This window comes from Bacillus rossius, chromosome 5 (assembly GCF_032445375.1).
Source record: "Bacillus rossius redtenbacheri isolate Brsri chromosome 5, Brsri_v3, whole genome shotgun sequence".
Classification (NCBI taxonomy): Eukaryota; Metazoa; Arthropoda; class Insecta; order Phasmatodea; family Bacillidae; genus Bacillus; species Bacillus rossius.
In genome coordinates, this window is record NC_086333.1 from 29108098 (window position 1) to 29135917 (window position 27820).

At 36.0% G+C, this 27820-nt stretch overlaps 1 protein-coding gene across 5 annotated transcripts in view; it reads right to left on the reverse strand.

The window, feature by feature from the left end:
• Positions 1-27820, reverse strand: part of LOC134531675 (very long chain fatty acid elongase 7-like) — a 152511-nt gene that overhangs the window by 68054 nt on the left and 56637 nt on the right. For 4 of the 5 annotated variants that reach the window (XM_063367467.1, XM_063367464.1, XM_063367466.1 and 1 more), the window contains exons 2-3: positions 6365-6451; positions 4261-4451 (exon numbers count right to left, since the gene is read on the reverse strand). In XM_063367467.1, the coding sequence (XP_063223537.1) occupies positions 4261-4451; positions 6365-6434 (261 nt within the window). In that variant the 5' untranslated portion in view covers positions 6435-6451. The remainder of the gene's footprint in view (positions 1-4260; positions 4452-6364; positions 6452-27820) is intronic. The other variant, XM_063367468.1, reaches the window with a different exon arrangement.

The window sequence follows — 27820 nt, forward strand, 5'->3', positions numbered from 1 at the left end:
CCAGTAAAAATAAACTGTCTTTTGACATATTTATTAGAGGTGGCCTGTAGGGCGACGGACTTGTCATGAAGGTTGAAGTGGGTTTAAAGCAAAGCCGTCTAGCATTGTGAGTGACAGCATCCTGCCATTGTACGGCTGGATTCTTAGCGAGTAGTGGTTTGGGAAGGGGGGAGGGGGTAGAAATCAACTGAAAATTTCGGAAAAAATCTATTACGAACCCCCCTCTATTACGACCCTATTCATTGGAACCATGAGGAGGGGTCGTTTCAGAGAGGTTTGACTGTATTGAGATTGCACCCAGTGTCTGTACTATCAATGTTGATATGAGTTTATTCTAGTTTACGATTTAACTTTACAGTTTATGAGCAACCTTTATATTAAATACACTTAGGCGCCCAACCAGCACAATAGTTACATTTTTTAGGAAATACATGAAACTGAGCATAGAACAAAACTACAAATAACTCTATATTTACATCAAATAAGTTGTTTTATGATTATAAGTACTTGGGAGTTTCAGTTAAAAAATTGATATTGGCAGCTCAGATACACTTAATCATACTTCGCAATGATAGAGATTCAATATTTTGTACTAAAGTCAATTGTTCACACAACTGGAGATAGATATGTATAGCAGAGACGGGTGAATCCATGTGAAATTAATCAGTGCTCTAAACTTTACCATTTCAGATTTGTGATAATTATTGGTACTCATGTTGTAACCATTAAACAGTTGAAAAATACCAAATATGAAATTTTTTGGGCTAATAGTTTTTTTAGTAATAGCCATTCAAAAACATTTAAAAAATTGTATTTTTCATAATATTTTGAAGCAGTAAAAAAATCTAACTTAAAAACTATTAGGCCTAGAGAGCTCAAACTTATTTTATTCTCTTCACATTTCAATGGGCTTTAACCTGATATATAGCATGACTGTATTTCATCAACTTCAAATTTTTTAACAAGTTAAAATATTTATTATTAAAAATTTTTTTAAGAAAAATGTATGTTATTTGTATACTAATATGGTACCTATATACCCAGTTTCATATAGACCTACAATGGACTCACTTAAAAAAAATAGTCTTAACAAGCACTTAAGCCAAATTTACTGATAAATGTTGCCCAAGAGTGAGCATTTAATATTAAGTTTTTTTTAAGTACGAATAAAAACAAAGTTTTATAACTGAATATTCAGAATGTAAACATACTGAACTTAATAAGCCATTAAAATGGTTTATTAATATAAAATTTGTAAGTTTTCATGTGTTTGTCAGAATAGCTTATTACATTCCAAGTTGGCCCAGCTATCCAACCCAGAAGAGAAACAAGACACTTTAATCACTAGAAAAGTTTATGTTTATATATGATGATTTTTAATTTTGGTTTTTTAAGTTCATCTAGTTGGCAACATTAAAGATAAATTATCTCTTAAAATAAAAGTCTATTATGTAGTTGCATTAAAAAAGAAGGAGTTCATGTCAGTCTTTTATTATTATTCCTAAAAAAAAAACAGTAGAAAATAACTTACATAACAGGACCAGATGATGTATCACATATTCACTGTAGCGCGTCATTCGATTAACCAAAAAAAAGTCAAGTTCCTTTGTTTTACTGTAGAACAAAAGTACCAATAAACCCACAGAAAATATACCTGGGAGAGCGACAATGGTCACCCTGGGCTGATGCCGACACCTGTGGTCAAATTTTCAGTTGACAAGTTGTAACATTACAGAATTTCTGCCCCTACTACCACTAACACTTTGACAAAGAATGTTTTATGTTGTTTTTTGAATGTTTCATAATTATTTTTTACTCATGTTTTTCTTTTATATGCATAGGCATTTCAAGTATTATGTTTATGTAAAGCTGAATGTAGCATATTTTATTATTTGTTTCATTGTAATTTACTTAATCACTTACAATTAACATGTCAAATATTAAAGCATATTCTGGGTAGTAAGACAGGAACATTCTAGAACATTCTAGACGGTTTTAAAAGAAAGGAAGACATGGGCACGACACACTGTCGCCAGCAGGTTATTTTCACGCATCAAGTTAGTGTGTTTTTGGAAAAACTCAGCACGTGGACGCATGACTACGCAGCAATAGACTAACTTTCGCTGGGTGCTGCCTCGTCAGCCAATCAGAGTGAGCCTTGAGGTGGTGTAATGTCTTCCCAGACTCTTAGAGAAAAACATTTTTTTAGTATTTTTCCTTATATGGTCAGGTACTGGATTCTGTGTTGTAATTGGACAGTTGGCCCACGAGGTTGCCTCCCTTTGTTTATAGCTTTGTAAAAGTAAGGTAACTGAGTTGTCGCTCGATCGTCGCTACGTGTGGCTGCGTCGTCGAAATCTAAAGGGGTATGATCCAAATTCATTTTTTTATTGGTTGATTTCACATGGAATGACCCAGACTTGGGTTTCGGTTTGGAAAGAAATTTAAAAAAATCCATGTGACCACAGTAAAAAAAATTATGGACTATATTATTTTATTGTTTAGTGCTCATTTGTTAACTTATGACAAGTATGCTTTGTGCAGTGTTGCTTGAGCAAATATGTTTCTGTAATGCTTGTAAACAAAATTGGCAAAAAAGCAATCCTCACATGAAGTAATGACCATAAATAGGAAAATAGGTCCTCTAGCAATAAATCTGAATCACTAACACCAGTACTTAAGGGGCAACCGACATGAAATTTCATGATTGAGTTGAATCATGAAGGATTCAAATAATACTTGAAAATTAATAATCAGACTAAGGAATTAAGTCTTCTTGCAAACAATGCACAACAATTCTGCAGAGACAGCCAATTTAGCTACCTACCCTATAATTTATACATAAACTCAAAATTAATTTTCTTTAATAATGTCAGATTACAATTTATTTGGATAAAGTTTAAAGTAACTTTAATCTAGCTGTGCCGTCTGGTCAATGTTAACCAATCAACTTACAGTTTATTATTCCTTTTCTTGCTTGTAAAACCATCTTGTTTGAGTTTTGCAAGAATAGCCTACATAAGCAGTGCAGCCTGTAATGTGTAAACAGTAAGGATGGGCCAATCAAATCCTTAAATACCATTTAATCCTTAATATTCAAAGGATATGATATTTCAGGAAACAGATTCCAAGAAAAATATTAGAGGAAAAAGAGTAAATTTAAAATTCAACACTGATAACCTCTGAAGTTTACTAGGTCAATTTTTTTTCTCCATACTTATCCTGTTACCGTTCTCCAAGATAATGTACTTTTAACATGTAATTATAAAAATTAAATTACAATATGCAATAATTTTAGAAACTTAGTTCGTGAAACATCAATTTAAATGGTAAACTGTTTCAACACCATAGTTAATATTATTCATATCTAATATATAAAATTCTCGTGTCACAGTTTTCGTTGCCATACTCCTCCGAAACGGCTTGACCGATTTTGATGAAATTTTTTGTGCTTATCCGGTATCTATGAGAATCGGCCAACATCTATTTTTCATCCCCCTAAATGTTAGGGGTAGTCCACCCCTAAATTTTTTTTTTATTTCCAGTTTTTGGTAGGAAATCACCATGGCAACGGCTGTTGCTTTGTTGATGCTTCATTCGTCTCTATGGCAACGGCTATTTCATTGTTAGTGCAGTCCTCATCACCGTTGAAATTTTGCAAGTACTTTAAATATCAAAAATTGCCCTTTTTTTTCAAGTATATATATTTTACAGACTTGAAACTTCACAGTAATGTTCCTTATGTTACGCAGGATGACATTTTCCGAAAATTAGATCCCATAGCATAGGTGGTTAAAACCAGGCAACAGTGGGTACTTTGTCTGCATGAGAACAGTATTTTGCATTGTTCATGCCTTCTGCGTCTCCATGGCAACAGGCATCGCGCGGCAGTGGCGTACCCACAACGAGGGGCATGTATTATGAGCGGCGCAAGAGTGATCTGCCTGTAGACTGCCGTAGCGAAGTACGGGTACATCAGTTTTATGTTGCGTGCACGAGTCGGGAAACCATCGGTACATTATACAGCATTGTAATAAATTTTCACGGAATTTTTTATTATTTACCATTACTGTAAATGGGAGATGTGGCATAATTCTTTTTCCATTAGTATAGCCGTGCGAAGCCGGGTCGGGCAGCTAGTATTGTATATGATTTTATTTTTGACCCATGACACCTATGATTCAGATTCGAGAGGTATATTCCAGAAAACTGGAATCCAACCCATCAGTAATAAACAGGTACTGCAAGCAGCAGACTCACGGCGGAGCACAGGTATATGCTGAAGAGGACCTGGCAGAAGTTGTACACGACCAGCAAGTACGTCAGCTGGAGCGGCTTGCGGTCCCTCATGAAGGCCGGTCCCAGCTTCAGGACGAACAGCAGGTAGGCCGCGAGGACGGAGGCCACCGGCAGAGGACTGCTCATCAGGAACCACGAGTCCACGTTCAACGCTGCACAATACATACAACACATATGCTTACACCCAATACTTACATGCAACACATTACAAACACCTTTATAAAAATTGTTGGTCATTTTTTAACTACAGCTCATTGTTTTTCTGGTGAAATTTCCCAAAATTCCCAGCAATTTCTTCATTTCCAAAATCAAAATAATAAACATTGACAACCCCCCTGCCCCACACCCTCCTTCATCGGTGCTGTTATCTATCTCTAAGCGGCCTGGGAATTCCATGAACCACTGCACGGAGTGGCGTGAATGACGCAATGCTATTCTGGATGCTTCGAGCATAGGGTCAGCCCGGGATGATGCAACTTGTCGTCACAACAACTCCAGTCAGTTCCAGAAGGACTGCTAAGGGTGTAAAAGCAGAGTTCAGCAGGCGAGAGAGAGACATGTGTGTTAGGCGAGTGAACATGTGTGACTGAGTGGTGCGAGACTGTGTGTGTGTGTACAGGGGCGAACCACTGTTGAGACTAGCTACAGTGAGAAGTGCAAACTGTGTACCTGACAGATACTCAGTGATTAATGAACATACATTTTTATGGGGGGGTTATTTGTGAACAGACATTAAGTGTGGTGATTTAATTAGTAATGTAACTTATGCCTAGCAAATAATATTAAAACAAAATTTTTCCACTGAAATAAATTTTTTTCTAATTTTTCTAAAACCACCTTGCTTGTAACTTTTTTTTATACAAATACAGGTACCAAGAACTAGTAGATATGTTTCAGAATTAAGAAAAATTTTTTTTTCAGATTATCAACGTACTAAAATACTATATACAATTTGTATCCCTAAAAGTTAGATTGCAAAATTTCATAATTTAACTATTTCATTCCACAAAAGTCATTTTTACATGTGTCTGGCATGAAAAACATTACTTTTTATTTATGACATGTAAATTTAGTTTAAAAGTTTATATGTTCTGACGAAATTGGTACTCAATAGGCCAGCTATGCCTAAATATTCTAATGTAAGTTCAGCACTGTGAATACCGGACAACACATTCATTATTATTATTTTTTACTTCTTACAATACATTTTAAAGTTTAAAAACTAAGTGATTATAAAATAATGTGAAAGTAATAGCACAAGAAAAATGTGTTCAGTTAAATTATCTATAATATTGTATGTCAATAACTTTTTTATTTGTTTGTTCAGATAAGGTATTCATTCTGGCATGAAGAATTAATATTTAAATTTTACTACTTCCTATGCATCAAGCTTGAATTACATCTTTTTTTATTGCCTGATACACAAATATGAAAGAATTAAATTCTCTGCCAAGTTTTATGTAATATCCAATCAATAAAGCAAAAATGCCCAATATAGATTCAATAATTTTCTAGTGCCTAGTTACTACTGCAATTTTTTTTTTAAATTTAGAATAAAAATATTGTAGAACTGATTACAATGTTTTGATTTCATATAGCTACTGCCAAATCTACGAGGATGATAATTTTTTGGTTTGTTTGTTAGAAAAGGTGAATTAATATAACAATAATGTAGGCATATGTTATTGTTATGCTCTAAATGTATAGAATTACACCAACTAGGAAACTGATACTGGACAGCTTCAAGATATTTGGAACCTGGTGCTGTCATGACAATCCAATTGACGGCAGAAGAGACGTCAAGTATCAATATATTGTAAGTGCTTGAAAATTATGAAACAAACAGTAAGCCAATAATAAAACATTTCTTCTCCAAGAATACCAATTTATTTATTCCTAGTAGTTTGAATATGTAAACAGAAGTGATGAATGTGGTCATCATATGATCAAACATACCATTTAAATATTGAATCTATTTATAAAATATTATTGCAGTAACAAACTTACTACACTCTTGCCTCAGTTATTTAGAATAGTCTTTAGCATATCTGACTAAACTACGCACCTCTCTTCTCAGCCTGTATTGTGTCATAGTTCTGGAAGAGGCCACTCGTCAAACCCACCGACAAGTTCATTCTTGAAGTTTCTCCCTCTGTGGAATTAAATATAACACATTAATCTAATATAAAAATGCTCAACAGAGACTTTCTTAGTTACATCTACCACCTCAAGGCCAAATTCTTGCTCCATGACAGTGGTGGCAAACCTTAATATACTGAGGGCCAATCACAACATTAAAAATATGACCTGCCAACTGGTACCTATATTATCTGACTTTATTTAGTATCAACAATAAATGCAAAACTTAAGCCATTTTGGTTTAAATGGAACATAACAACAAGCCACCAAGCACTATGTGGCGGGTCACAACCGAGGCTTTGGCGGCCCTGAAAATGGCTTGCAGGCTGCGGTTGGACACCACTGCTTTAAGCTAACACTAAATTATGCGTAGCCATCACTTATAACTTAGTTGTACCAGAACATAAAAGTTGTTATGAAACTTAAACACATCCAGGACAGATTTCTCTTTTTCACAACCCTTTTCAAATTTATATTTTTAAGTGTGAAAAACAAGTCCCCAGTTTTCAAACTAATGTGATACTGTATTTAAGAACCCTACAAGTTGCAGTTATATGAAATGTAGGAAAATTAATTTAAAAATCAACATAGAAACGTAATTATTTGGCTAAATATATTAATGTACCACTAACAAATCCCTATGAAAATCATATACCACAGTGTGATGGTAAATAGGCTACTTATATATATAATAACCAAATCACATTAAATTCGAGCTCACTGTTGACGAGACTCAGGCCCAAAAAATGGGTAAAGGAAAAATATACATACCTACAAAAATTTAGAATTACATTTTTGACTTAATCTGTATATGTATAATCTTGGCATATGATCTAGAAATAATAATTAAATTAAATTTTTTTTTAATATACCACATTTTTTAAATAGATTAAAAAGTATAAAATAATTTCTCCTAGTCCCATACAGAATCTTAAACAATTTTAATAGCTATGAAAATATTTGTAAGATTTAAAACGAAGGAAATAAAAAAATAACATGGGGCGCATGCAACGCAACACAAATAGTTCACCTAGGTCAATAACAATTTTATTGCACTGAAAATGATATGAACTGTGAGTATTCTCAATGACAGCTACTCCCTACACTCATTATTGCATGTGTCCCATTTTTTTCTTTTTATTTTTTTTTATTTTAAAACTTACAAATATTTTCATAGCTATTAAAATTCACAATTACAAATTTTCAGGGCAATCTGCAACAGGGTTAGCAATCTGTATGGGGCTAGGAGACATTATTTTATACTTTTTAGTCAGTTTAAAAAATGTGGTATATTAAAGAAAATGGTTTTATTTATTATTATTTTCTGCATTTTAGTCCCTAAATTGATGACTTTTCCACTGAGTTTCTTTCTGCCTAAAAAGTGCACATAGAACCCTGTCTCGCTGGTTCAGTTTGTATAAAAAGTATATTTTTTTACAGTTTGGGCAAATTAAAGGCTGATTTTTTTCTAAAGTAAATTTATAAATTTTTTTCCCCCTTGTTTGTTTTAATTTTTCTTTAAATACCAAATAAAGAAGTAATTAAAAATTAATGATAAAAAAATTCAAAATTTGTTTTTACATTTTGTAAAATTCTTAATGCAGAGAAAAAAAAATATAGATTTGTTGTTTCTCATGCTGTGAAATATTTGGTTAAATGTGTTAATGAATTTGTAAAGAGCATCAAATAGCATGGATAAAAAATTTATAAATGATTTAGGTTAAATGTTACATAATGTTTAGGAAGTTATTCCAACCTCCATCCTATTGAAAACTAAAGCATGCAAGAATGGGTGATGTAGGCACTGCTTGCGTGGTACTGTGGTATGCATTTTGCGACACTGTACTGGGTCAATCCATATGAAAACAATCTTTAATACAATAACTTGTTGCCGACATATTTTATTTTATTTTTATTCATGTAATTTCTGTTTATATATATTTCTGGGAGTGCTAAATATATATTTTTTTAATTTTATTATTATCACTTTGGATTCTAGCAGCCATTTTGGTTATGACAGTTGGTCATTTTTGGAGTTTTCAGGTAGAGACCTGAAAAATTTGCGGGTTCATTACGTGCTATGCTAAAATTCAAATAATTATACCTTAGTGCTGCTTCTGCCATTAGTCCACTGTTAATCTGAAGGAGAGGGCCAATTAGAGACCCTCACTCGTAGAACTGTCGAATCACAGACCACCCAGTCGTGACGACTCACAATTCAGTAGCCAATGAACAGTTGGCATTTGCCCAAGTGTGTAAAGGATATTGGAGTCTCTCCTAAAGGTCATTGAACCATTGAATTTTTCCGGTCTCTAGCGATAAGTTAAATAACATTTTTGTTTATTAAGATATAAACATGAAATAAAACCATTTTATTCTAAATGAAATCAATTACTAATCATGTTATGACCAAAAATTATTTGAGAGTTAAAGAAATAACCTAAATCTTAACTATAAAGTTGTTTCGATTTGAATAAATTTAAGAATTTAGGTTGTTTTTTTTTCTTCAAAGAAGGAATCAATACACAACTTAAATGGTTTTTCCCCTTAAAGTTATAACAGAGGGCAACACTCCAAAAAATTTTGATACCTTTTAAATGTCTCCTTTAGGTTTTATGAGCCTTCAAATATAGCTATTTTTCCTAAATTTCTTATTTTCAATTAGGTAATATCTTAAAAAGGACTGAACCAAAAAAACTGAAATTTTCCCACAATTTCCTTCTAATAACTGGTAATCAACACATACAATTTCATCATTGTATTTTGATCAGAAGTATTTTTTTTTTAATTTAAGATGAATTCAGAACTACACAAATGATGTATATTGCAGCAAACACATGAGATTAATAATTGAATAGCCTCTTCTACTTATAATTATTGTTTAAAAAAAAATTAAACTTTTAAAAAGTTAATACAAACTTTTTTTTAACTATACAATTAATTTTAACAAATATAAAAAAATGTATTGATAACTTCTATTTTGTTTTTAAAACAATTTTAATACATATATGTTAAGAGTGATGAGGTCACTCTGCTTGATAATTCAGTCCATGTTAGGTCATGAAAGAAACAAGTCTCTACAGGAAAATTATATCTGCCTCAGCCCTCCAAACATGTCAGGACGTGAAAGGAGCAAGTGTCTGCAGGCCTACTGCGGTGTACTGCAGCTCATTTGTTCAGTAGCTGGGCTTGTAACAGGTTCTCGTACGAGGTACTAAAGTGAAGTTCTTTGTTTGGAACTGTGTGTGTGCATATTTTCTTTTATTGTTATGTTAAAAAGGAAGTGAAATGGAGTGTTCTATTGTTGATTACTTTTTTTGTACAAGATTGCCATAAAACACATTATTATTCATATTTTAAATAGATTTTTCAAGTAAGTGATCTACCTCAAAATGAGAATACTTTGATATAGTTAAGAGTTAATCTAAGTAGCATTTCAGTTCGTCAGTACCAAAGAATTAAGTATATAGAAAAATACAATCACATTTTTTGAAAAGCCTGAAGTAATCCATTCGAGAGCCACAATAAAAGTTTAAGAGAAATTAAAGTTGAATGGCTAGAAAAGCCAAAACAATCTACAGTTGATGTGATGCCAGGAAAATCACTTTGTCCTTCATGTTACAAAAAAAAAGTATTTTGCTTTGAAAAAAAGCCCTCAACAAAGTACAATGACTTTGTTGCAGACTTATAAAAAGTAACTTTAAATGAAATAAACTGTTTGTTACAAATTGAATATTTCCCCAGCCACAAAAATAATCAAGCGAAATAAGGCTCAATGGATTCCCGCTTTACAAAATTGCTGATGCTGTAAAATGAAACCTAGAGGAATCATTTGAGAAAAATTGACTGATTTTACTCTTCCTTCTACTAGTGACCGTACTGTGTGTGAATATGAAAAATTAGCACAGAAACTTAAAGAAAAATTGGTCTTTAGCAGTAAAGAAGATAAAGTAAAAATAATTAATTTGCTACCTGAGTCATGGTCAAAAGAAAAATGTTTAAAGTAACTATTATTTGGTTTAAAGAAACTATAATTAGGTACAAGGGAACTACTGAAACCTCAAGGAAGTCTTCCAGACTTAACTAAAAAAAGCAGGAAATCCTTTGAACGAGGAGGTTGTTAATGTTGTGATAAGAGTTCTACCAAGAAGATGAAAACAGAAGGATTCGTTCACAGAAAAAAAGATTTTGTTTCTGTTGGCAACAAAGATTACAAACAAAAAAGGCTGATTTTACTAACGTTAAACGAATATTTGTACATTTCAAACAGTGATATCCTCAGTATATAATAGGATGATCTACATGTTGTTCTTCAAGGCCTAGATGGTGTGTGTTGCCAGGATCAGCAGGCACACAAAATATGCATGTGCAAATAGCATCCGAATGTGAAACTCATGAGTGAAGCCTTGTTGAAAATCAATGTAGATTATAAAGAGTTCTCTGATTTTATGGTCTGTAGTACTGATAAAGAAGCTTGCATGTATGATGAGTGCACATCATGTCCATGACCTTATTTACTACAGGAAATGCTGCAATATGAACTTGTTGATCTTTCTGACGAAGTATCATTCAAACAATGGGTCAGCACTGAAAGAGCTAAATTAATCACTGAAGTTTTACCTGTGGATGAATTTTTTGAAGCTCTTATAGAGAAGCTAATAACTTTAAAGAAACACCACTTTATCTCCAAATATTTTTAAAAAATTTGAAAGATACAATAACTGCGGAAGTCTGCATCATTATGGGCAACTTTGCTGAAAATTTCACCTTTGTCGTTCCAGATGAAAGCCAGAGCTACCATTGGAATAACCCTCAAGTTACCTTGCACCCTTTTGTATATTATTACCTATATGATGGTGACATTTGCCACAGAAACCTTTGTTATAAGTGACTGATTGGACCATAATATCACGGCTGTGCACTGCTTTAAAAAATATTTGACTGAAGATGTCAAAAAATGCTCATTTAGTAAAAAAAAAAATGTTTATTTTAGTGATGGAGCTGGCAACCAGTATAAAAACAAAAAAAAAACCTTTTTGCTAATTTGCAACTACTTTAAATACTTTGGTCTTGAAGAAGAGTGGCCTTTTTTTGCCACTGCCCATGGGAAGAATGCCTGTGACAGTATTAGAGGTACCACTAAAAAAGGCTGTCTCTAAGTTTAGTTTGCAAAGAATGTGTTACTGGTGCCAGTAACTTTCTTTATTGTTTAGTTTATTTTCTTTCAAGAAGTATTTATTTTTCTGTTTAGTTAGAAAATATTCATTTTTTATTGGTTTTTACCATTTTGTTAAAGTAATGTCGTTAGGATGCTAAAATGAAATTGAAATTGTTTGCTAAATGGATACCAAGTGTTGAGTGGGTATTGGGTGTTCCGAACAATCCCGAGGACGGTCGAAGGTGCACGGCGATGACGTGGCGGAGTGACGCGCAGAGCTGTGGTGCGCGAGCTTGTGAGAGGGGACTTGCGAGCCAGCGACGACGACAGCAACATGGGCCGGCGAGAGCTGGGGCCCCAGTCAACGCATATGAAGTAAGGAGTCGACACACATACACCTTGTTGCCAGAACAGGTGAAGGGCGGGCCCGTGTCTTACTAGCTTTTGAACTGGACGTACTTTCTTTTGGATGCTTTTTACGAGAGGTGCAACATTACCCACTTAGGCCGTGATTGCTCCAGACAGACAGCAAACGAGTTCATGCATAATATCGTAAAAGTGCACGCACAGGAACTATACAGACTCAAGGACCTTTCATTTAATATTATGTTTGGCCAATGAAGTGAATTTAATGTAAAATGTAAATATAGAGTTTAGTTTAATGTTCTTAGGAGTTAGTTTGAATCATGCTACTCAGTAACAGCCATGACAGAATTAAAGAATTTGAATCCTGCTCTTACGTTGTTTGTTTTAAAGCATCTCACACTTGCGGAATGAAAAGGGGAACTATATTTTGTACAGTCGCGTGTGGTGGGATCGTGCCACCCGCATGAAGTTTCACCCTCCTTGGGGCAAGACTGTGAGGACAGATTGTTGACTGCGGTGTTGCTGGAATCAAGCAACAGGGCGGTAACAAATGTATTCAGACCAGATAACTTCAGCTGAAGAAATATTTAAGTTTAGCTCTGAATAAATTAAAGGGATTTCCTACATTTTAGTACCTTTAGAAGAAGTTCAAAAAAAAAAAATGAAGCAAAGCTGAGCCAAAGATTTAAAACTTGTAAAACAGTACCAGCAAAAAGAATATATCACAAGTTTGTACCACAAAATCCTAGTTTAATACAGTTTTACGTTCACTCAAAAAAAAAAACTTACATGAACATAGTGTTTCTGTTCTACCATATTTTGAAATCAAGTCTTTCAAAATTAATGAAATTTTGGTATGTGCTTATGATCAGAACCGGTGGATTGGCGAAGATAAAAATTTTAGTATGGGAAACAGAGAATTTATGATTAATGTTTATCATCCACATGAACCTCAAACATCCTTCAAGATTTCAAAAACTGACTGTGTGGTATGAGTAACAAAGGTTTTGAGGAAACTATTACCACTGGAGTTTACAATCATGACAGGCAGAGGCTACAATACAACTGAAAAATTGTGTCAAGAAATTTCTCAACAGCTCAATACAGTGGTGTCTTTTGGACTAGAGTAAAGTATAGGGACTTTTTGTCATGTCCAAAGACAAGTATAGTTTATTAATTACAAGTATTTAAATATAACAGTATTTTTTTTTAAGGTTTTAATGTATAAAAGTATCGAATAAAAAATGATTTAATCTATAGTAAAATGTAAGTAGGCTTATGTTTAGTTTTTTAATTCTTTTAATGAAGTTTCTCTTACATATTTTCGTATTATTTTCAAACATATTCATACTCTTAATTTTATGTTAATAGCTTATATATTTTGTACAAATAGGCCTACTTTTGTTTCATTATCAAAATGCACTATGCCAGGCCTTATGGTACCAACATTATTTTCAGATTACAGGTAGTTGTTACCCTTTATGTTAATTGCATATTTTCAAAAATCTATATTAAAAGTAATTATAACTAAAACATAATATTAGAATCCATATGCTGCCTACCTTGGACTACAAAGTTATTTATTGTTAACTAATCTTAGTGAACATTTTTTTCTCAGTGATTTAACACTAAGGAGTCTGCTGAAATGTTCATCATTATGTGTAGTTCTTGATTTTCCTTACATTAAAAAAAACTTTTGATCGAAACACAACCATGAAACTGAATGAGTTGATTACCAGTTACTAGAAGGTAATTTTGGGAAAATTTCAGAATTTTTGGTTCAGTTCCTTTTAAGATATACCTATTCGAAAATCAGCAATTTTAGACAATAACTATATTTGATAGCTCATAAAAATTAAAGGCGACATTTAAAAAGTATCAAAATTTTTGAAGTATTGCCCGTATTATACCTTTAAGGGGGAAAAACATTAAATTTGTGTTTTGATTCCTTCTTTGTATAGTATAGATGAATTAGCGAGTGGGTTTTTAGATGTTGGCGACTCTGAGTCTGGGAAGATGGCGGACAAGCGCAGTACATAACATTTGCGACGAGGTGGTTTTTTTATAATAAGTTCGTGGTTTCTCGGAAGAACCGTCAACAAATTTTTGAGAAAAGTAAGGAATGGATACTTCAGGCTCCAGTGTTAGTGCCCTTTGACCCACAGAAACCACTAATTGTAGCTAGTGATGCCTCACAATATGGAGTGGGTGCAGTATTGTCGCACAGGATGCCAGATGGCACAGAACGGCCCATTTGCTTTGCGTCTAAAACCCTGTCCAAGGCGGAGCAGGGTTATTGCCAATTGCAGAAGGAGGCGTTGAGCATCATCTTTGCAGTACAGAAGTTCCACAAATACTTATATGGTCACCATTTCACGCTGTATACGGATCATCGCCCATTGACAACGATTTTTGGACCAAAGAAGGCAGTTCCATCTTTGGCCGCAGCCTGGTTACAGAGGTGGGCTCTTCTCCTGACGACCTATAACTATTCAATAGAATACAAAAAAGGAGAAGACATGGGTAATGCGGACGCTTTGTCAAGGTTACCACTGGCCTACGAGCGGTCAGTGGAACAAACAGTTTTCCTGGTACAACGGGACATCTCAATCAAAGCAGAGGAGATTGCGAAGGAAACGGAAAAGGATGAAGTCTTGAAAAGGGTAAAAAACTATACTATGTATGGATGGCCGCAGCATAATGAGGTGGCAAGTATGAAACCTTATGTCACCAGAAGGGATGAGTTAGCGATAGAAGATAATTGTATTATGTGGGCAGACAGGGTTGTGGTTCCACAAGTATTGAGAGAAACAGTGTTGCAGATGTTGCACGAGGGTCATCCGGGAGTAGTGCGGATGAAGATGCTGGCTAGGAGCTATGTTTGGTGGCCAGGTATGGATAATGAGATTGATGATACAGTAAAGAAATGCACAGCCTGCCAACTAACTAGGCATAGCATATCACAGAAGTCTTGGGTGCCGTGGCCGGAAGCTTGTCGAGTGGGGGCACGAGTGCATGTGGACTTTGCTGAAAGGGAGGGAAAAAGGTTGTTGATCTTGGTTGATGCCTATTCTAAGTGGGTGGAAGTATGGCCAATGCAGAGCACGGTGGCTGAGAAAACAATTGAAAAGTTGCGAACGGCTTTTGCAGCATATGGCTTGCCGGAAAACCTGGTGGCGAATAATGGGCCTCAGTTTCGCTCGGAGAAATTTCAGCAGTTTTGCAAGGAAAATGCCATCAACCTACAGTTGGCACCACCGTTCCACCCCCAATCCAATGGAGCAGCGGAGAGAACAGTGCAGTCAGTAAAAACAGCCCTTCTGAAGCAAGCAGTGGAGAATGGTCTAACGGGAGGGACACTCTCCCTGCAGCATACATTGGATAAGTGGTTATTTGCATATCGCAACACACCCCACACCACAATGGGGAAGACCCCAGCGGAAATGTTCTTAAAAAGGAAGCCTCGTACACAATTGTTGTTGGTGAAACCAAACTTGCCGGAATATTATAAAAAGCCAAGTAGGCTGAGAGGAGGGCCAGGACTCAGGTTTAGTGTACACGATCTGGTGTGGGTAAAGTGCGTCAGAGAACAGACTCGGTGAATACTGGGAAAGATTGTAGAGGTGGTGAGCATGGTTACATATAGAGTCAAAGTAGGGGAAATAATAAAATTTTGCCATCAGGATCACTTAAGGAGAAGTCACTTGCAAGAGATACCATTCCGAAGCTGGAAGGGGGCAGCAGGGGCAGTGAGTGGTACCGGACCGAGGAAAATCCATGGGGAGGAGACATCAGAAGTGGGGGCAGCATCTCCGCCAGGGGGACCAACGACAACGAGAGTAGCAGCAGCAGAAGGAGCAGTGGAGAACCGGATAGAAGAAGGACCAAGCGAAGCTCCGAGCACAGTAGAAGATAGTGAAGGGGAAGAGTTTAGGGGCTTCGGTGAAGAAATGGCAGTTTTACCCACCCCGAAATTGTTGGCAACAATGGTAGGGGAGGTACTGAAGTGAACACAAGTGATAAACAGTGTATTTGGGGGGGGGGGGGGGGAAACTTATTTAGTAGGGAGGAGTGTAGTATAGATGAATTAGCGAGTGGGTTTTTAGATGTTGGCGACTCTGAGTCTGGGGAGATGGCGGACAAGCGCAGTACATAACACTTTGAAAAGAAAAACCTAAATTCTTCAATTTATTCAAATCGAAACACAAATTTCTAGTTCAGTTTTAGGTTATTTCCTTAACACTTAACAAATTTTTGGTTATAAAATGATATGTAGGCTATATAAACATAAATCTGAATGCCAAAATGCAATGGTAATTGTATCCGATACACATGAAATATGGCATCGTAGACTGGGTCACCTCAATCGAAAAGGTATGCGTGAACTAAAAGATGGTTTGCCAACTGGTATCAAGATCTCTGGGGGAGGAGTTGAGCCATGTATACCTTGTATTGAAGGTAAACAGTGCAGAAAACCATTCCGAAGTAACCTAGCTAGAAAAAGCTCTCAGAAACATGAGTTACTTCATAGTGACCTATGTGGCCCCATGAGTGAGGAGTCCTACAGTGGAGCAAAATACATGCTGATATTTGTTGACGATTTCTCTCGGAAAATATTTGTATATTTCCTAAAAAACAAATCCCAAGTGAAGGATAAATTTGTGGAGTTTAAGCTGCAAGTTGAGAAGGAAACTGGGCTCCAAATCAAGATACTAAGAACTGACAATGGACGAGAATATACAAACAACAATTTGACTAATTTTCTGAAAGAAAATGGAATCAGACATCAGACCACAGTTCCATATTCGCCAGAGCAGAATGGGGTGGCAGAACGTGCCAACAGATCAATTTGTGAAAAGGCTCGTAGCATGATGCAGGATGCCAACTGCCCCAAGGAACTTTGGGCTGAAGCTTGCAACACAGCGGTATATCTGAAAAACCGATCACCTCATGCTTCAGTGATTAGCTCCATACCAGAAGAGTTGTGGACAGGGAAGAAAGTGGACCTTAGTCACCTGCGTGTGTTTGGATGCAGAGCATATATGCATGTGCCCAAGGAGAAGCGAACAAAGTGGGATGCCAAAAGCAGAGAACTGGTTTTTATTGGCTACTGTGAATATTCAAAAGGATACCGCCTTCTTGACCCTAGGAAGCCATCACGGGTGATAAAAGCGAGAGATGTTGAATTCCTAGAGCATTCAAGTTACTATGGAAGGAAAGACAATACCATGGACCATCAGGATGAAACCAGCACATCTGAATTCATCCCACTGCAAACAAATAAAAGCAGCATCCCTATCGTGAAAAATGATGAAGTTTATGAGCATAAGCTTGAAACAGGGACTCATCTGATGCAGATAGTGACTTCCTAGGCTGGGATAACCCTGCAGAAACAGAAAATGTGCAAGAAAATTCATCAAACCTAGAGAATGAATGCCCAAAAGAAATGGAACCAAGACATACTGTTCGATACAGGCAAAAGAAACATTTTCCAGATCACATCATGTATCAGGCAATGTCGAGCAAGAAAGAGAATATACCTGAACCCAGGAATGTAGAAGAAGCTTTGAATGGGGAATTCAGGAAAGAATGGCTAGCTGCTATGAATAATGAACTCAAGTCGTTACTGGATAACAACGCATGGGAATTAGTGAACAAACCTGACAACCAAAAGGTCATCGGATGTAAGTGGGTATTTAAAGTTAAGAGGGAACCTGACGGAACTACAAACAGATTCAAGGCACGCCTGGTAGCAAAAGGATACAATCAGCAACATGGAATTGACTATGATGAGACATTTGCACCAGTAGTCAGATATGCTACGATCAGGATGTTGCTTGGAGTAGCGGCACAACTTGACCTTGATATTGACCATCTTGATGTATCTACGGCTTTTCTAAATGGTGAGCTAGAGGAAACAGTATACATGTCCCAACCAGAATATTTTGTGTCACAAGGAAATGAAAACAAAGTTTGTCTTTTAAGGAAAGCCGTGTACGGGTTGAAACAAGCAGCTAGGGCGTGGAACAAGAAAATTCATGAAGTACTCCTTGGTTTAGGCTTGAAACAAAGCTTGCATGAACCATGTACTATGTATTACAGGACATCAAACAAGAACTATTTAATTGTTGCTTTGTATGTCGATGACTTCCTTATCTTGTCTTCAAACAAATCTGAAAAGGATAACCTAAAATCAGAACTGATGACCACTTTCAAGATGAAAGATCTGGGTGATGTGAAGCACTGCCTTGGGATGAATGTCAGCAGGGACAGAAGCACGGGGACTATTCAAATAAGTCAAGAACACTACATTAGTGTTAATAGGTTATATTAAAACTCGGCATCTTTCTTAATATTGTGTAATTTCCTCTTTCTATTACACACATTTCTCACACACTAGCCATATTTATTTTCTTACTTACTCTATTACAGTCGTACCAACATAACTTATTCAAACCAACACCAAAGTTACCTAATGATTTTATTGTTTCCAACAGCCCCCCTCAATAAACGTTATTAGGTAGACTTTGCGAAACAACTAAGTAAACAATACAAGTGAACAGCTAAAAAAAAAAAACTTAACCAATAATTTGCATTATTCTAGCCCTATACTTCTTATACATTTCAAGAGTGTGATCTTATTCACTGCTTTAGTGAACATGTCAGCTATTTGATCCTGAGTACAAACATATTTTACACTGATAAGACCCTCACTGATTTTTTCTCGGACAAAATGATGGCGAATGTCAATGTGTTTCAACCGTTTGTGATTCTCTGGGTTTTTTGACACTCTTATTGCACCTTGATTGTCTTCGTATAGGATCACAGGTTCATTTTTTAACACTCCCAGATCCTGCAGTACCCCTCTGATCCAACACGCTTCAGCCGCTGCACCACTCAGAGCCATGTATTCCGCCTCGGTAGATGACAGGGCAACAGTTGACTGTTTCTTGGAGGTCCAGGTGATGGTATTACCTTGGAGTTGGAATACAAAACCTGATGTAGATTTTCTTTCTTCCACATCTCCTCCCCAGTCTGCATCAGCGTATCCACTCAGCTGAGCTGCGGGTTCTTGTCGTCGGTAGACGAGTGTCAAGTCCAAGGTCCCTTTTATATATCTCAAAACGCGTTTAAGGGCAACCCATAGTGCTTCACTTGCCCGGTTTTGATATCTACTCAGAATGCCAAGAGTAGCACTAAGATCTGGTCTTGTGCCTAGGGCGACATACAACAGGCTTCCAATAATCTGTCGACATTTTGTTTCCAGCTCTTTGTCTTCTTCAGTGTCCTGGAAGTTTATTTTACACAGTGGGTCCATTGGCGTGGACACGGGTCTACAGTCCGCCATTCCATATTTCACTAACAATGATTTCAAAAAATGAGTTTGATTCAATTTTAGAGTTCCAGACTTTAAATCTTGAGAGATACAAATTCCTAAGTAGTTTGACACCGGTCCTAGGTCTTTCATCTTGAAATTGTTCTTCAGACTTTCTTTCAATGCCTGAATTTGGTTCTCATCATTGCCTACTATTAGCAGGTCATCCACATACAGCAGGACATATAGCTTCGTTTTGTCTGTGTTCTTGACATACAAGCAGTAATCATGTTTTGATCTTTTCAATCCTTCCCTTTCTATAGCTTCATTGAACTTTTCGTTCCAGCATTTTGGTGATTTTTTAAGTCCATAGAGAGATTTTTTTAGTTTGTAAACTGTCTTTTCATCCCCCTCCATTCCATCTGGTTTTGCTATGAAAACTTCCGTCATCTATATCACCATAAAGAAAAGCACTTTGAACATCCATTTGATATACCGGCATGCCCAGGTCATTTGCAGTCGCCAACAGAATTCTAAGCGTCGCCATCTTAGCCACTGGTGCATACACTTCACTTGCATCAAAAACGCTGAGCTGCTCAAAACCTCTTGCAACTAGTCTCGCTTTGTACTGCACTGGTTCTCCTTTTTCATTTCGTTTAATCTTAAATACCCATTTGCTGCCTATGACGCAGGCATCTTTTGGAGGTATAACTTCTGACCAGGTGTCATTTTCCTTTATAGAGTTCAATTCAATATTGATAGCTTCTTTCCACTTTTGCCTTTCATTGCTCATCATTGCTTCTCCGTATGTTTGCGGCTCATCTGCACAAAGAAAACTTGTCTCATATTGGCTCAGATACCTTGGTTCCTTTAGTTTTGTTCTATCCCTCAAATTACATGTTCCCACCTTTTCACATATCTTTCCACAGTTATCTGTTTCAAAGCCTCTGAATTCCTCTTCATCTGCAGATTCATTATTTAAGGAACTATGTTCAATCTTACTGCTTCCCTCTACATTTTCCAGTTGTATGCCTTCCGCTTCATCCCTGTAGTGCTCTTCAGTTTGGATAGGTTTGGTAACTTCGATTCCCATTGTTGTTGTTACACCATCTGGCTTGAACACTACATTTCTTGATATTTCAATTTTTCCTCGGTTCGGTACATACACCCTGTAGGCCTTAGCATTTTCCTGATACCCTACAAATAGTCCTTTTGTGCTCTTAGGGTCCCATTTCTTTCTTTTCTCTTTAGGCACCTGCATGTAAGTCTCTGTTCCAAAGACTTCAAAATGTTTGATTTCAGGAACTGACTTGAACCATAGTTCATATGGGCTTTTTCCTTTAACAGAACTCGTGCCTGTCCGGTTGATGGTGTATACTGCAGTATTAACTGCTTCCGCCCATAAGGTTTTGTTCAGGTTTTTGGCAGCCAGCATAGTCCTGGCTGCCTCCACAACTGTTCTTATTTCTCTTTCAACTTTCCCATTTTGCTCTGGGCAGTAAGGTGCAGACTTCTGGTGCCGTATTCCCATTTCATCAGTGATATTCCGCATTTCTTGACTGCACAGTTCAGTGTCGTTTCCCGTTCTCAGAATTTTTACTGGATTTCCGGTGTCGTTCTTAGCTATACTTAGAAAGTTCTTAATCTTTTCTTTAGCTTCAGATTTGAACTTCAAGAAGTAAACAAATTTAAACCTTGAAAAATCATCTTTTATCAATAGGAAATATCTTGAACCTCCAATTGATGCTGTTTCCATCGGGCCACAAATGTCTGCATGAACGATCTCACAAGTGTCCGTCGTTTTGTGTTCACTTGATGAAAAAGGCAGTCTCTGTTGTTTCCCCTTCATGCAAGCTTCACAAAAGAAGTCCTCAGTACCTTGCACTTCTATGTTGTGGCTCTTCAGAATATTTTTGACCTGCTCTGTATTTTGGTGCACCAACTTTTCATGCCAAATTTTAATGGAAGGCTTCTTCACAACACTCACCACAGCTGGGATTGGTTCACACCTAAACATCATCTTGTACAGCTTCCCCTCCAGAGTTCCAACAGCATACACTTTTCCAGATTTACTAAGTTCACATTTAGACTCTCTCCATTCAATTTGATAACCTCTTCTCAACACTGCACCAACAGAGAATAAATTGAATTTGATATCAGGAACATATAACACATCTTTTATCTCCGATATTTGCCAAGAATTACCATCATACACTTCTACTCTCACAGTCCCTACCTCGTTTGCTACAAGAGTTGACCCATCACCAATTACAATATGTTTTTCACTATCCAGCTTCCACATGTCATAAAAAAAAATGTCTTTGAGCACACATGTGTTCAGATGCTCCACTGTCCACATACCAGCTTTTGTCATCCAGGCTTTCACTTACCATTGCAGCACTGATAAAAGCATTCAGATTGCCCCCCTTTAGTGTACGATGAGCAGGTTCAGAGCTATTTTCAGCTTTTAACCTCCATCTACAATCTTTACTGATATGTCCCATCTTTTCGCAGTAATAGCACATACGTCTCCCACCTGGATTATTAGTTTTCGATTTATTAGAATAGCAGTTTTTCTGAATGTGTCCTGCCTTCCCACACTTAAAACACTTTAATGGATTCGGCCTACCTTGATTTTTAGACAACAGGGCGTTATCCTGACTGCCCTTTCCAGAGATACGCTCCTCTTCAATCAACAGACGTGCACTTAACTCTGACAGTTTTTGGTCCTTTGTTGACACAGACTCCCAAGCCGACACAAAGTGTTTATATTCTTCCGGTAGTGATACTAAAATCTTCGTCATTAGCATTTGATCGGACAGCTTCTCCCCATGCTGCTTCAGCCGGACCACCAACTCTTGCAGTTTTGACAGGAAAGCCGCGACTCCTTCCCCTTCGTATTTTAAAGAAAAGAACTTGTGCTGAAGTTGATGCAAGCTTACTTCCGACTGCTGTTCGAAAATTGATAACAATTTATTCCACATCTCTTGTGCTGACTCGCAAGCCAAAATGTGCATCATTGGTCCTTCTTCTAATCTTGTGACAATTATTTCTTGAGCTTTGCTGTCTCGTGTCACCCATTCCTTTAATTTCTTCTTTTCCGTCTCGGTTTGTGAATCGTCATCCACCACAGTAGGTTTAAACTCCTCTCCAGACACCACACTATATAAACCTTTTGATTTTAACACGACCGTAATTTGAAATTTCCAAACACTCCAGTTTGATCCATTTGCCAATCTAATGTAGTTGTAGTTGGATTCCATAATGGATGCCCGCACTGCGTATTTTCTTCTTCTTTTCTCAACACATCACTATCGCAATAAAACTGTGATACTTATTCAATAACACCAGTGTACTTTCATACGGCCTGGGCCCATAACCTGTTAATAGGTTATATTAAAACTCGGCATCTTTCTTAATATTGTGTAATTTCCTCTTTCTATTACACACATTTCTCACACACTAGCCATATTTATTTTCTTACTTACTCTATTACAGTCGTACCAACATAACTTATTCAAACCAACACCAAAGTTACCTAATGATTTTATTGTTTCCAACAATTAGGGAACTTTTGAAAAAATTTGGAATGGAGGAGTGCAAGCCAGCAGGAACTCCAATGGAGAAGGACCTGACACTCCTAACAGGTGGTGTCAACTTGAAAAACCCTAGCATACCTTTTCAGAACTTAATAGGATGTCTGATGTATCTAGCAGTCTGCACAAGGCCAGACATTTCCCACTCAATCAGTGTATTAAGCCAATTTAATAACTGCTACTCAGAGGAACACTGGAAGTGTGCAAAGCGGGTGCTCAGGTATCTGAAGGGAACCATCAACTACTGTTTGAAGTATTCCAACACCACTGAACATCTAACAGGATTTGTTGATGCAGACTGGGCTGGTGATGCGAATTACAGAAGATCCTACACCGGTTATGCATTCAAGCTTGGAAATGCAGCAATATCATGGGAAAGCAGAAAGCAGAGAACTGTGGCACTCTCTAGCACCGAAGCAGAATATATGGGGCTGTCTGATGCAACAAAAGAAGCCATATATCTACAAAGCCTAATGGGAGAACTCTTTGGTGAAGTACATTGTGTGAAACTATTTAATGACAATCAGTCAGCTCATAAGCTTTGCATAAATCCAGTGTACCACAGTCCAACTAAACACATTGACGTGAGACACCATTTCATCAGGGAAGCTGTTTAAAACAAGAAGGTTGAAGTAATATATCTGCCAAGCAACAACATGACTGCGGATGTGCTAACAAAAGCGCTGCATAAACCTCATCACGAGAACTGTGTGCGTGGACTGGGACTTGACGTCATCAAGTAATTTTTTTTGTGTGTCTGCTGCTTGATTATGGGGAAGTGTTGTTTTTGTTATCAAGCAGCAGTTGGCAAAACTGCACCGGAAGCGGGAACAGTAGTGTGCTGTTATGTTTACATGATGTAGAAGCGTTGTGTAGTAAATGTTGCAATGTTATATCCAGAATCCAGTCTATCCTTATGAAAATCTAACAATTTCCTTAACACTTAACAAATTTTTGGTTATAAAATGATATGTAGGCTATATGGTATAATTTAGAATAATATGGTTTTTATTTCAAGTTCATATCTTAATAAACAAAAATGTTATTTTACTTATTGCTAACCTTTGAAAATGCCAATAATGACCAACTCTCATACACGAAATTGGCTGCTAAAATTCAAAGTGCTAACAAACAAATTATATTTAAAAAAAAAAAGTTTTGAAATCGCAGATGTATATACAAACAAAAAAGGTACCATCAAAAATGAAATAAAATATATCAGCAACTCCCATTGGTTAATTTTATAATGATTGACTCTACTGTACAGCTCGTAGCCTAATGCCACAAATCCGGGGACATTGATAAACAAAACATAAAAAATTGTTCTAAACAGACAAACACAGACAAAAAAGCAAGTAAATATTGCATTTCATTCAGTTCTGAGTGTCTAGCTCATTGGGCAGTTAGTTTGAAATTGATTGCAAAATTGGTACCAAACACATAAGAAACCAAGTTAGAAAAAACATGGTAAAATAAGAGCTCTATGTATTGCCAACTTCATACTCATTTTGCAATCTCATTTTGCTTTTCTTTATAATTCATAAAAGCATTCAAAAGTAATTAAATAATTAAAATCAGAAAATCATAAAAATGGAGTTGCTTGGCTTCTGAGTTGTAGCCGCATCGAAGGTGAAGATACCACCAATATTTCAGTTGATGTTGCAGTCGCCATCATCAAGGAGCAGTCTACTGTCTACTATCTTTGCCTTCAACATGGCTACAACCCAGAGACAAGCAACTCCAGATATTGGCTGCGAAAACGTGCTATCTTTATTAAATCATAAAAATGTTTAAAAAAGCCACACTCACCAGGTAGGTTATATCAATATCTTGTCATTACCTTAACTAAGGGGTTATTCCCGTGATTTTATCCCAATAGTTGTCCTGCATTATTTGTTGGGTCAGACATTTTCTCACCACATATTTACTAAATCATATTTTCGAGCTGTGAAAGGTCACGCAAGTGATCAAACTATGAACACTTGTGTCACTTTTAGTGCTGTTATACATTTTGTAAATATCAATTGACAAAATTTGAAATGAAACATAATCTGCAAAAGACTCCCACAATAACTTTACAGGGAAATCCCTCAAACAATAGAAACCACAAGAAGATGTAATAACCACCATGGCATGTGGAGGAGCGACTCCTGAAAGACATTTTCGTAAGGAGCTGTCATACAAGGAAAAGGTGCAATTGCAAAACATGACATTAAGGCTCCCTTCACACTGGGCCACTGTGAGGCACCAATAGAAACGCGCCACACCGAGGCGACATGAAACCAAACAGAATTATTAACACTGAGTGGCGCACTCATGTCAGCATTGGCCAGGGGTTTTGTACACTGGCATGTTTATAGTCAAGCCACTTCCTGAAATACAGCTGTTTATTCGAGTGATGACGGAGTCAAGTTTCCACATTGAAGGGTTTATTGTAGAAGAGCGGGAAGGAAATGCAATATGGAACATGCCTGAAGAGGAATACTCAGAAAAAAATATATAAATTGTTTTTACTCAACAAAGTATCAGATAAATCCAAAATCTTCTGTTTTATGGCATTTTTTTTGCTCTAGCAACAAAAGTAACAATGCACTTGCTTCCTCCAAGTCAATGTTTTTACTAGCAATTGCAAATGTGGTGGAGTGGTGCGCTTGCAGTGGCTGGAGACAATGCTCGCGCGTTCTGAGAAGCCCAGTGTGAATGAGCCTATATAAGTCAGAGATAGGCTTGGATTATTATTTACACATTTATGATCTCAGATACTGTTATTTAATAGTTTCAAACAACTTTTGATGAAAGAAAAGTTGAAAATGTGAGTAAAAGTATGAAGTACACATAAATATACAATATAAAATAAAATAATAAAATTTGGGCTTGGGAGGGGCTATCGCACCCCCCACCCGCTTTTTTTATGAGCCACACTTGGGTATGTGAGACCAAGCCTTAAGATATAGAACATTTCAATTTAAATATAGCAACTATAGCTTAAGAGGGTGGTATTATAAATTATTTTGCTTCCATAATTTTGTATTTTGCTCATTATTTTCAATATATTCATAACATAACTATAATTAATTGTTTATAAAGTGCTTGTGTAACATTAATACATAAATACTTAATGGTTTTTATGAACTTAAAAGCCAATTTTTAAGTCAACCTTAGCATGAACTAACAGCATGTAATCATTTTAGAAACAGTTTTAAGTTAATTGTTTGTGTGTAACCTAAGATTTGTATTACTTAATTTTTTTTACATCAAAAATCAATAAAAATTTTGATTTTCGAAAAACCTGAATAAGTAATCTTTTGTATGATTGTGGGAAAACAATCTTTTATGGATTTATGAATGATATACAACAAATTTAAGTAATACATGACTAAATCTACACAAATGATTGATTTAAAAATGTATACGACATAATTACATGCGCTTAGTCCCTTCTTGGGTTGACAAAAAAAATTGGCCTTAAAGGTCCTAAAAAACATTAAATAAATATTTACTACATTTAAACAACATTTGATATACAATTAACAATACATAGTCATATTATATTATGAGTTTATTTAAAATAATGCATCTTACATATTGTAAGATGCAAATCAACACTCCTCAGGGAGATTGCACGGAATTTGAACAATACAAAAATAAATGACAACACAATACAGGATACAGAGAACAAATACAACAGAAACATTAACAGAAGTAATAACAGACATACAGCATCATTAAAATGAAAAGAAAAAAATATGTTAAAATATTAATGATATGGAATATGTAACAGAAGAATCGAGATATGTATTAAAATAAAAGTTAGAGACTAGTACTACTATTAAAATTAAGTTTACAGGACATGAATGAAAAACTGGTTATCATATTGTTTAAATAATTATTATAGTTAATTATAGTTTTTGAATGGAAGCAAGCTAATTTAGGCCACTACCTCCTTAACAAGATACCTTGCATTATAACATACAGTTGGCAGTCTTGTATTTAGCATTTTTCGGTTCGGTACATTCTGTAATACAGCATCGATCGAGCCCCTTGCATTGTCATATTTTCGGGTAAATTCGGGCAACTTGTGACTCTGGAAGCTATGAGATATCAGAGATTTTTTAAAACCAAGAAACTCCTGTGTAATTTTGCATGCTATAGAGGATTTATTATATTTTAAATATCATAATACTGTACTAAATCTTCTATGATATTCACAACAAAACTATACCGACATTCGATAATCCAGCAAAGTTGCTAATCCTGCATGCAGAATTAATTTTTGGGTAGGCCCGAAACTCACAGTTTTGGGAGTCCAGGCTCTTCCGGGTGGTCCAGGGAATTTTCAAAATTCAGATTGAATATGGTAATTTATGTGGCTCCCTGAGGAATTTATTTCTTTTTTTAAGTCCAATATATATAATATATTAATCATAAGAATTATTATGAACTTATAATAGTATGTCAACAAAATACACCTATAAAGGTCACAAAAGTAGTTGTTAGGATTCAACTTGTTTTCATATAAGGTGAATATTACAACACAACTCGTACATTAATGTAAAATGTTACAAATCTGCAGGCGAATGTATAGTTTCATTTCATAGCAAACTGCCCTTTTCAGAAGGGGAGACGATTACAGTTTGTAATGAAACATTTCTTATAGTTTTCAAAATAAACCTAATGTTTAATATGAACTGTGTATTTTTAAAAAAAAGGCCTTATTTCAAATTTTCAATTTTGAAAATGCTGGGTAGGCCTGGGCCTGTGCCACTGGTGCGTAGCCGTGGCTCTGCACATACCAGATTAAAGAGCTTTCTTTCAATGCAGTAGGTGCTTATTGTTGCCTATAAGTAGTTATAAAAGCTTCTTAATCAGAGAATGTCCAAATGTGTAGTTATTATATTACAACAGTACGTAGAAATATAGTTTTCTAGTGATTGGTAACACATAATT